General features: G+C 40.8%; 1 protein-coding gene across 1 annotated transcript in view; it reads right to left on the bottom strand.

The window, feature by feature from the left end:
- LOC122550660 (transmembrane protein 182-like) overlaps positions 1 to 12,666 on the bottom strand; it is a 62,828-nt gene that overhangs the window by 20,161 nt on the left and 30,001 nt on the right. The window contains exon 3 of the mRNA XM_043691742.2: positions 11,314 to 11,410. Coding sequence (XP_043547677.1) covers positions 11,314 to 11,410 — 97 coding nt within the window. The remainder of the gene's footprint in view (positions 1 to 11,313; positions 11,411 to 12,666) is intronic.

Genomic DNA, 12,666 nt, shown 5'->3' with positions numbered 1-12,666 from the left:
ACCAACATGCAGTGTAACATGAAATAATTGTACTTTTATAATGCAATTTCTTAACAATGATTTTCAATCTAGGAATGACACAGGAATGGCTGGTAATTTTTTCAGTTCCCTCATTACTTAGTTCTAATTTTACCAGCTACTTCCCAACAGAATAAATAATGTAGTACAACAGTGTCTCAAGATGCACCAAAATGAGGTTACCTCAGTGGAAGGAGTTTAGCTTGAATGTTGCAGAACAGAAGTGTTTGGTTAAAATGTTGATGGGGTTAATTAAAATTGATAAAGTCTAAGCTTAATTGTATGAAGACTCAAGGGAGAGACAATCAAATTCTCAAGACCAAGAATTGATGCATTAGCTAAATTAGGTCTTGTAGATCTGATAGAGAAGGGAAATCTCTCTGGTATTTGAATACTTGTTAGAATTAAACTTGTGTTATTTGTAAATAATTATGTTTATTTTATTTTTCATCTCTTTTGCTTAATAAACTTCTTTCTTATTGTGAAATCAAGTTTTTAGCATTGTGTTTCAGTGAAAGAATATCTTAGTAAAACAAAACAAAACAAAAAACATGATCTATCAAGCCAGATTTCAACTTGGGATCAGATTTGTCCAGTAATAACATCAGATGGGATCATAACTGTTGACTGTGCTTTTGCTGAAGGTTTGAGAATCTCTTCCCAAAGTTGTCTTCACTATTTTTTGTCTTCCTCCATCTGCCTGATGAAATTGGTCGACTCACCTTACGTGTCATTTCTTTAGGGATCAGTTTTTTTTGGCCCATCCCTCATTTTCCAGAGGGACAGGTAAGAGTCAACCACATTGCTGTGGGTGTGGAATCACACATAAATCAGACCAGATAAGAAAGGATATTAGTGAACCAGACAGATTTTTCCTGACAATCTATAAGGTCATCATTAGATCCAGTTAAAAGTCATACAACACCAGGTTATAGTCCAACAGGTTTACCTGTTTTTAACTGTCCACCCCAGCCCAATACCAAGACCTCCACATCATTAGATCCCTAATTCCAGAGTTTTATTAAATTCAAATTCTACCATCTGCCAGAGCATGATGTGAACCTGGTTCCTCAGCACATTACCTATGTCTGAGGTATGACCCACACATGCAACGTGACATAAAGTAAATGTATCTTCACAATAAAATTTCTTAACATTGTTTTTCAATCTGAGAATGCGACAGGAATGGATTTTTTTTTTAAAGTTGTCTCACCACTTAGCTAGAGCCTTTGAAGCTAAAGCCATTGCATTCCTTTATTTATCCTCTGTCAATCAGTTCGTTGGTTGGTAGTACAAAAATGAGCATTACTGAAAAGACACATTTTGTCATTTTTTTTATCTTGTATTCATCAGAGCATTTTGTAAGACTACAAATTCAAGGGAAAATCTAATATTTATTCAACATGAGAGAAGTGTTGATTGGTTCACAAGTGGACTCAGATTGGTTGAGGTATTGTCGTGGAGAATGCACACATCAATAAAGATTGGCAGTTAACAGACAGGCTGTTTAAATTTTAAACCAAGTAAGTTGACACTGATTGGTCAGGGTGTAGACTTGAGATATGAATCAGTAAATGGCTGTTGTTGAGGTAACCCCGATCAGACTGACAAAAGTGCCTGTCATTGGCATAAATCTGACTGCAGTAAGAGAATGTGCATGCTTGCTCCAGCATTTAAATGAGATAATAAATTAGCACAATGGGGTTACCTCAAGATAACACAGTCTACTTTGAACAAAGAATCTTACAAATTAATATACAGGGAGTTCTGCGCATCCAGCAGCTGCAGAGGTCTGTAGGAGACAGTTTGCTAAGAAATGTGTAAAAACTGACATGTGTAGCAAGCATTAAAAAGAAAAGTAGGATCCCACAATAACACACAGATGATAAGGTTAGGATTATGGCTCATAAAATTCATTGTGCTGTGAAAGTGATTGAGTTTTTGGATCAATGAGAAAGATGTTGTTTCATTAGGTAAAAAGTGTTAGTCAGAGCAAGGAAGTAAATTTCATCCCAGAAGATAGTATGTGACTAAAATGAGTTATAATGTAGTTGCAAGACAGAGTGGAGAGTGTCTGACTGAGCCTCCAAGGTCAGATGGGACCAAAGGTGCTAAAGAATTCTAAAGTAGATGTTACATAAAACTTGGATGTATAGATTAACGAGGAAGGAACAATGACAACGTTGCATGTAATTATTGTAACACAAAATGTATAAAAATGCAGTATCCCACTGTGGAAATCACAGCATCGTTGGTTGATCTCTCATCCAAGCTAAGCCAACTATTGGAGACTGGAACCCACATATAGGCCAGGCTCAGAGTGGTCTCTGGCCTCTCTCACACATGTGGTAAAGAACTTGAATAAAGATCAATTGTACTTCTGAACACAAACTCGAGGCTACTCTTTGACATCTTTCCCCAACAGCTGTCATCTATTTTGCAAAGTTGAAATAGATGCAGTATGTGTACCTCTTCTTTCTGTATGCAAAGAACACAGCCTTGTATATTAATATATGTAGCTTTGGGGCGGCATGTTGGCTCAATGCTGCCTCACAGCGCCAGGGACGCGGGTTTGATTTCTGTCTCGGGTGACTGTCTGTGTGGACTTTGAACATTCTCCCCGTGTCTGCGTGGGATTCCTCTGGGTGCACTGGTTTCCTCCCACAGTCCAAAGATGTGCAGATCAGGTGAACTGGCCATGCTAAATTGCCCATAGTGTTAGATGCATTAGTTCGGGGTAAATGTGGCGAATGGGTCTGGGTGGGTTACTCTTCGGAGGGTCAGTGTGGACTTGTTGGGCCGAAGGGACTGTTTCCATACTGTAGGGAATCTAATCTAATCTTCCAGTACACTAAAGCATGTCACATCGCTAGTCTAACTGATAATCCTGAACTGGTTGTTAGTATAATTCGGTTATTGAATAAATGCTGACAATTGCAGAATCACATTCAATGCTGAATACTGCATTTCAAGTTTTGTAAGGGTTGCCTGGTTGAGTACAGTCACTGCTTTGCTTGTTGAGAATAGCCTAGGGACACGCTGCTTGATATGATCTGCCAGTCTTTGATTTGAAGACAGCCTGATATTAACTGTCATTCAGCACTAATGGGTGTATTCTCCATGATGATTCCATTGGAATTTGCATATCAACCAATCATACAGTAGAAATTGTGTTTTTCCAGTTGAATTTATTTCCATAGAAATATCCTGAAGAATGCAAGATGAAAATCTTTCATAAATTGTATCTTCTTCAGCAGTACTACCTCAATCATGTTTTTGGGTAGTTCTTGCTAATGATAAAATGACTATTACCCAATATACAACCTTCTTCTTTTCACCACTTGGTCAAAGATAGTTCTTTAGCTAGTCTTATGCTCAGTGTCAATTGGTAATTCTTGTTAGAGACTTGTGCAAATTAGGGGGTCACGACAAGATGCTGCTCGAATCAATTAGAAATGTCAACATTGAAGCATGACATGCCAGAAAATTCCTAGAGGCCTGGGACTCCAACCATAATGCCATAAACAAACACATAGATCTAGATGCCATCTATCTACCCCTCAGAAAACGAACAGGAAATGACATCACCACAAACCCCAGGAACCCCACCCAGGAGAAAGATATAAATAGAAAGCAGGAGACAACAGCTTCGCTTCACTTGGAGGTGGCCACTGATGCTGTTACCTAGCCAGGTAACTAAACATCTGGATATCAAACCTACAGCTCAGCGAGCAAACCTACACCCTATTGAAGCATGAACCAGGCAACCTCAACGTAAGATCCCCTGAGAGCACTTTTCTCTTCAGCTATTGTGTTTGTCTATATCTGAACCCGGATGCTAAGAATATTTTATTTTCCCCTGAAGAGAGAATCCTGAGAAAGGCTCCTTCTGCTAAGTGTTCATAACAGTCCTAATTCTATAATATTCATACAAATATAATTTCTTACAGCAAATAAAAGTATTTCTTTTCATGCACGGAAGATAGATATCACAGAACACACAAGCCAAAAAATTTCAAATCCTTCTGGCACATCCTACTTCAAATATTTGTTGGCCTATGCAATGGTGCTCTGTCACTTGAGTCAAATAAATCTGGATAAGTATCATTCTGGAAATTGGAATACATCCAATTTCTTTGTGACTTTTTATTGTCTCAAAGATTTGACAGCACGGCATCAAAACATCTACAATTCATTGTGATTGCACAAGATGGAATGTTTCTACCCTACCAGAGTGATGGCGGGGATAGAACATTGTGAGTCTTGCATGAAGTTAACTGGGGGGAAAAATCTGATATTTACTAGGTTTGTGGAAATTTATGACACAGGAGACAGTCATCCAGCTCTTTACACAGGAGCCAGTGAAAGAGAATGCAATCTGAATGCAATTAACAACACCTTAAGTGCATATCTGCATATGTTTTAAATGGGCTGTGGATTTCTACCTTTCTTTGTAGCAGTGCTCCATATCCTAATCCACTCTCTAAGCCTTCTACCAATTACTTCAAATTAATACGCTTTCTGCTATTAGTCTCCTTAATTCAGGGAATATTGTATGTACTCCAATGTCCAACATAAGATTCAGATTATTAGACTCAAGTGACAAAGCATTATTATATACAATAATAATGTTTCAAGTAAGATGTGCCAAAAACATTTAACAATTTTGGCCAAGTGTTCTGCAGTATCTATCTTCTACATATGAAAGAAATATTTTTGTTTGCTGTAAGGAATGATGTTTTTCTGAATGTTATCGAATTAGCAAAAGGACATATGGCTTCTCAGGTCTCTCTCTTCAGGAGAAAATAAAATATTCTTAGTATTCAAATTCAGAAGTACTATCCTACCCACTCTAAAGCTCCTCAATTTTTTACACCTCAATTAAATCTGCCTTAAGTCTATCTGGTCAAAAGAAAACATCTCCAGTCTATCCAGTCTTTCTTCATAACTAAAACATTCCTGGTCCAATTTCCATAAATTTCCTTTACTCCAGCTGAAAGGCAATCACATCCTTCATATGATATCATGACCAGAACTGTACACTATTCTCTACCTATGACTAAACTAGTGTTTCATGAAGTTCTACTTTAATTGTCATGATGCTGTTACATTCTAGCGTACAGAATAATGTACTTCATATTCCGTCTCAATTATTATGCAGACTTAGAAACCTGTGACACAGACTTCAAGGTCCCTCTGCTTCTCTTATAAATAAAAGCATAGGAAAGCAATAAATAAGAATGATCAAAGAGTCTGGAAGGTGATATAAATAGGTTAAATGAGTGGGCAAATAGTTGTCAATGAAATATAATGTGGATAATTGTGAGGTTAGGACAGGAAGAAGAAACCAGAATATTATTTAAATGGAGAAACACAGAGATTCAAGATGGCGGCAGTCTGTACAGCCTGCTGTATTGGGCTCTGTGCCATACCTCAGGCAAGCTGGGCTCCTGTGCTCCCCCCCCACCCCCCACCCCTCTTCCATTAGTCACCCCAAGGAGGGTTTGTAGTGTAAAATAGGTAGAGCACTTAAAGCCCTGGGCTTTTGATCGGCGCGTAGAAGAGGTTGAACAAAGGAGTGCAGCCTCAGAGGCTGCGACGTAGAGCTCCAAGGGGTGGGTTTGAACCTTGGAAGGCCAAATTCAGGCCCTGAAGGAACTAGTAGACGACCTCGAAAACGGAAGACGGAGAAAAAAATTTACAGAACATGGGCCTTCCGGAGCATGACGCGGTCGAAACCCTTGCTGAATTTCTCGACAGATGGATTCCGGAGTTGCTGGGGTTGGAGATCGAGTCTGGCCAGGTGGGTGTGAAGCGGACCCACCTGGATCGCAATGCAGAGGTCCGGGCTAGCTCCGCGCCCCCGCCTGGTCCCAGCATTATAAAGAAAAGCAATTAATAGTAGAAACAGCCAGAAGACTGGGAGAAGATTCACAGGTTTTGGTTTATAAAGGTTTGAGGATAATGTTGTTTCATGATATTTCTGGGGCCATACTTAAGAAAAGGAAGAGCTTTGATGATGTAAAGAAAGAAATTAAAAGATTTAAACATTCAAAAGTAAAAGAATTTTTGAACTCGCTGAAATAATAGACTTTGACTGAGGGGAAAGAGGAAAAGATGTGTGCAAACAATGGTATAATTTTTTTTATCTTCTCTCTCTTTATTCTCTTCTCTTTTGGGGTCTCAGGCCTTATAGGCTTGGTATTGCTTTGGTGTAAAATCCGCTATGTTTTATATTATATCCATTTGGTAGTTATCTATTCTTCCAGTGTTCTGTTTTTTTTTGGCTGAGGGGTGGTTACTTCTTTGATGTAAAGGTGTGTGAGGTTGAGATGTGGAGGGGAGGGGTGGGGTAGGCATCCATTGTTAATTTGCAGGAGTATAAATAACATGTTTTTTTCCACTGCCTTAACTGGAAGGAGCCAGGATGGCTGTAAGGATGGAAGTGAGTGCGCCTATGGGTGAGGGGGGAGATCTCTGGTGATTTGGGCTTTTTGTACTTATTTGCTCAAGTTAGGAGTAGTGGTTAGTTTCTTAGTTTTAATAGTTTTTGTGGTTTTAGTAGTGTTTGTAGGAATAGTCTTTAGATTTGATGAAGTCTGTATTTTCTCCACTCGCTGCACATTGATTGGGCTTCACCTTCTCAGGGAACTGTGGGCTGTAGTGTGCGGTCATGGCTAGCGATCTGTTCAGGTGATGCACCTAGAATATAAAGGGGAGCCATTCCTCCATTAAGAGGAAAAAGGTGCTTTCAAATCTTAAGAAGGGTTGACATCGCTGTGTTGCAAGAGACACATTTAACCTATAGGGAACACCAAAAGTTACAGCATGGGGGTTATGATAGGGTATTCCTTTCCCCCTTTAATTCCAAAAACAGAGGAGTGCCCACACTGGTACAAAGGAACCGTTTATTTCAGGGTGAGTACGGACGGTTCATTATTCTCAAGGTGCTGATGCACGGAGAAGAGTATAGCATGCTGACTATTTACTGTCCCCCAGTGCATCCTCTCAAATTTTTAGTTGATGCAGTCTCTAAGTTAATAGCTTTTGGGATGCACCATACGATTATAGAAGGAGCCTTTTTTGTCTCATGGACCCTGGGGTAGACAGGATGCCAAGAGGGCTGTCAGGTACACCACGGCAGTCCAGACAGTTAGTGAACTTGTGTGAGGAGCTGGGGCTAGTGAATGTGTGGAGGTGCCCCCATCCAATGGGGGGGACTTTACCTTCTATTCCAACCCCCAAAAGTTACACATGAGAATTGATATATTCTTTGTTCCATCAGTTTGTTTGGACTTTGTGTTAGCCTGCAGAACTGGGAGACTAACTATTTTGGACCATGTGGCAGCATGTTTAGATATTAAGACCAAAGGTAGTGGAGGAGGCATGCGGCAGTGGCACATGGTTCCATTTCTGTTGAAGATTAGATTAGATTAGATTAGATTAGATTACTTACAGTGTGGAAACAGGCCCTTCGGCCCAACAAGTCCACACCGACCCGCCGAAGCGCAACCCACCCAGACCCATTCCCCTACATTTACCCCTGCACCTAACACTACGGGCAATTTAGCATGGCCAATTCACCTGACCTGCACATTTCTTTTTGGACTGTGGGAGGAAACCGGAGTACCCGGAGGAAACCCACGCAGACACGGGGAGAATGTGCAAACTCCACACAGTCAGTCGCCTGAGGCGGGAATTGAACCCGGGTCTCTGGTGCTGTGAGGCAACAGTGCTAACACAGTGCTAACCACTGTGCCACCGTGCCGCCCTATTTATGGAGGATGACAACTTTGTTCAATATATCACAAGGGAGTTCAAGGCTTTTTGGGACATCAATCGGGGTACGGCCAGTAATCCGTCAGTGCTCTGAAAGACCACGAAAGCATTCTTAAGGGGTCTGATTATTTCATACTCGAATTTCTCGGGAGGTGGATTCCGGAGTCGCTGGAAGTACCGAAGCTGGAGCACGGAATGGAGTTTCTTTTTAGATGGTCACAGAAAGGTTTCCTCCATCTGGGAATTTTTATTATCCCTATCTTCTGGCAACTGTACGGAGCTAACTTTGTACAGTTGTTTGAGAGAAAAAAGCAGGACTTGCAGTGGTGGGAGGGACTACTCATATCATGGTTAGGCTGTATAGCCTTGATTAAAATGAATGTTCTTTGTCGGTTGTTATATCCCATGAAGATACTCCCATCGTTATTACCCATACAAGCACTGGGGAGGTTTGCTGGGTGGTTTGGATCATTTATTTGGCGCTTTAGGTGCCCCTAATTAAATTCACCAAGCTGCAACTTCCGCAGGATATGGGGGGAAGGGTGGACCTCCCAGATCTCAAGAGATACCAAATAGGTGCCATGTTTTCATATGTAGGCAAATGTGTGCGCAATGATTCGAAGTCGATATGGCTTGATGTTGAGGCCTCGCAGGCGAGAAGTCACCTCATAAACTTACTGTTTATGGATAAGATGAGATCTGTGGTTGAGCACTGTGACAGTCTGATTATTATAAATATGGTGAAAGCATGGAGGATAATGTGGTAGGGTAAGGGCAATTTGCTTAAGACTTCGCTGTTCACCCCATTAGTGGGAGCCCCAGGATTTGGACAGGGGTCAATGAACTCTGGCTTCAGAGCTTGGGTAGGTAAGGGAACCTTCTGTCTGGGAGATTCATTCGAGAGAGGGGTCTTGACTCGGTCAGAAATACGAAATACCTAATAGGGACCTTTTCCGATACTTTCAGGTTAGGGATCATATACGAAGGTGACCATGCTTTTGGCCCAGCCCTACAAGTCAGATATAGAACAAAGAGTGCTCCGATGTGGGAGTGCTCTCTCAGTTAGTACCATATATCATCTGCTGAGAGGGAACACCTTAGGGATATGGAGAGACTCCATGACATTTGGAATCAGGAGTTAGGGCAAAAAAATCTCATCAGAAACATGGGGGAACGTAAAGAAAATGTTGATTTACAATAAGGCACAAGCGATGCAATTGATGATCCTCCACAGGCCCCATATGCCGCCAGAGAGGTTAGTAAAATTTAAAGGATCTTCTCTGAAATGTCCCAAATGTAAAATCAGCATAAAGCACCCTTACACATTGCTTTCGGTCCTGTTACAAGATCTGTGGATATTGGGGTGTCATAGTGAATGAGCTGGAGAAGATCCTGGGCATGGAAGTTAAGGGAGATCCAGTGTTCCTCCTTTTGTGACTACCAAATCTGCGCTCTTTGGGTAAGCACAGGAAGAGGTTATTCAATATTCTTACACACCGTGTGAGGAAGAACATCTTAATGAATTGGATATCAGAAAAGCCTCCAGGTCTTGCAGGATAGCACAGACTTGTGATGGAGCACCTCTCATGATTATCTGACCAGAATGGTGCGTCACAGAACAGAGCAATTTTATAAGACAGGGCGGCCCTTTCTAAATTACACAGACGTGAATCTGTCGGCAGTACAGATTAGGGCCTTTGTACAGCCACGAGGGTCATATATGGTGGTCCGGGGGCCCCCGGGAGGGGGTGACGGGGTGGCCTAGTAAATACGGGCATAATAACTATTGCTCCCGTGAACTGGAGCTTCGATGGAGGTGCTGCAAGTGGAGTAATGTAATGTAGTTTAATTTAATTTTAGTGCATTATAATTTAATTTAATGCCATTTTATTTGAGCTTATTCTAATTTGGGTTAAGTAAAGTAAATATGAGACAACTGTATCTTGAAGAGTAGTAGGCAGTTTATTGTTAACGTTACTGTTATATAATTGTACAATGTTATTTCTACTTTTCTGTACTTTTGTACTTTCATAACATTTTGGCTTTTTTGTAAAAGAGTGAAAGATTTTTCAATAAACATATGGAAAAAAACATGGAGAAACACTCCAGAATGCTATTGTGGTGAAGGGCCTGTGTGAATCACACAAAGTTAATGGCAAGTACTATAAATAATTCAGAATGCAAATGGAATATTGGACTTTATTGCAAGAGATATTGAGTAAAAATCTTGACAAAAAATCTTCACAACTGAGCAGGTTATTAGTTACACTGTACCCTGTGTGCTTTGTGTAATTTTGGACTCCATATTTAAGGAAAGTCACATTTACATTACATAAAGAAAAACATACAGGAGGGCAATAATATGATTATCTAGACATGTTACATTAAAGAGTGTGAGATGATGGCATTAAGACTTGCAGGTCAAGTCACAACACAGGCGCAAAGCACTTTGTGCACACAACATGACTAGCCAACATAACAGGGTCAGATAACGATATATGTATAAGACTCATTCAGACCTTGTGACACTCCAGATGCTAAGCACATTTAAAGTAATGAATTGTGGAAATCTACAGAGAGATATTTTTTGTTTTTGAATGACCTAATTCCAAATTCAGAACATTATCCATTATCGTTACCCTTTGACGGTCACATTGAGGAAGGGATCCTTAGGTCCTCAATCTTCTGTGGACAGTCCCTACCAGAATGAAGATATTCAAGCTGCATATGTGAACACTCAGTGAAAGGCCCCTTATGAGTCTGCTAGTGGTCAAGAGTTGCTTGACAGAACCCATAACATCACCTCAAAACATCCTCATAATAATGCACAAACTCAGAGCGCATCCAAGCCAATCTGACGGAATAAGAATTGGTTGAAGTGTCAGGGAACAGAAGCAGTTTGCAACGTGCTTTTCACCACAGAAGATTGATTAAAGATAATAACTCTTTCCCTTCTGGATCAGTTACAAGTTTGGACCCTCTTCCAAAGTTCCACAGAAACAGGTCTGTTTAGGCTTTAGTGGGTACATTGCACAGAATTGTCAGTGTAGTCAATCATATTACTTCCCAGTCTGCTAGCTTTTCAAGTCAGCCTGACTTTGGTATGGAAGAAGTAACAGACAGAAGATACACCCTCAGCCCCACTAGAATTTACCTGGTCATCAAAAATGGGAAGAATTTCTGAGGACACAGATTATACCCAGAACTACCATCTGGCAGGTGGACTCCATTCAAATTGCACCCTGAGCACAGCTGGACACAACAATACCCAGGCAGATAGCCATGGGCCAATAGCAATTTATGGCAACATAACAACAACTTGTCACTTGACATACCAGCCTGCATGATACTCCCAGTCCTCCACATGCTATGTGCTGGAAATAAAACTCAGATAATAATGAAAAGTCATTATCACATATAACAAGCAAGCCGAGGTAACACAAGTACAAATTTGACACAGTTCATCCACAACTGAAGGAAGAGTATTATAACATCAAAAAATGAGTTCTCACTTACTGAAGATAAATTTTAAAATTGTATCTTCTGTCCATTGGTCAGTAAACCAGCATTTCCAGAAGAACCCTTCATGATAATAAATCAGAGTCGGTTGTTTCTGTAAATGCATCCAGAAGAAAATAAAACATTATTTACTAGATCAAAACTCAGAACTCAAATTTATGAGGCAATTACATTATATATATTGATTATTTTATTCATAATGATTGATTCATTTTTTGAAGGTTACCATTATAATTGTAAAGTTTAGGTCAGTACACATCCAGGATGGAATCTTCTGCTGGTGGCAGCAAGGACCTTGCCTGCTGGCTGTAGTGTTAATAAAACATTCACACTGTCCTTCCCCAGAAATTCTCACTGGATCTTCCCCCAAGCAGGCAGGTGTGAGGCCACCAGTGAGCCTTCCTCAGAAATCAAGACCCAAACGGCAAAGTTCCTGTCTACCACAGGCAATCTGAGACTAGCAACACCGTGACCGACATAACACAGCATCAATGGAGGCTATGGCTACTTTGGGAACAGCAATACCTGGAGTCCAGAAATGCTGAGAAAGATAATTAGTGTTTCTAGGCAGGTAGGATTTCTTGTGGTCGGAGTTATGGAAAGATGTGGCCAGGGGCTAGGGAGCAAGGGTTGAGGGGTACTTTGCGCGACACATTAATGTAATGGGTTTAGAGCAGGAAGCTAAATAATAGAAAAAAGAAAATCCTCAGAAGAGATGTCTCTTCAATTTTAGAACTTCACTTTTTGAAAATAACATTCTATGAACTTAGCTATCAGACAGCAGTGCATAATCATATGAAGCAATAGGTCTCTTCAGTTTCACAGCAAGAACTATCCTTTTTTCTACGAAAGGAAAATATTCCCAATACTTGAAAGAAAAAACAAACTGGAGTACTCAGATTAAACAGCAGGTGTGCAGAGTGAAATGAATTTTGCTGAGTCAGGCTGACTTGAAAAGCTAGCAGACGAGACCACATTCTGGGAATCCCACTCTCATTCCATAGAATCCCTACAGTGCAAAGAGACTATTCAGCCCATCAAGACCACACCAACCCTCCGAACAGCATTCCAGCCAGACCTGGCGAATCCCACATTTACCATGGCTAACCCACCTAGCCTACACATCCCAGGACAATTTTACCATGGCCAATCCACCAAAGCTGCACATGTTTGGACTGTGGGAGGAAACCTGGGCACCCAGAGGAAACCCACACAGACACAGGTAGAATATGCAAACTCTACTCAGACAATCACCCAAGGGATTGAACCCAGGTCTGTGGCGCTGTGAGGAAGCAGTGCTAACCATCAAGCCACTCTGCCACCCCTATTCAAATCTCCCGCAATTTGCCC

This window comes from Chiloscyllium plagiosum, unplaced genomic scaffold (genome assembly GCF_037043375.1).
Source record: "Chiloscyllium plagiosum isolate Xiang-an unplaced genomic scaffold, Cpla_swu_hap1 HiC_scaffold_6, whole genome shotgun sequence".
NCBI lineage: Eukaryota > Metazoa > Chordata > Chondrichthyes > Orectolobiformes > Hemiscylliidae > Chiloscyllium > Chiloscyllium plagiosum.
This window is presented reverse-complemented; position numbering and strand designations above follow the sequence as displayed.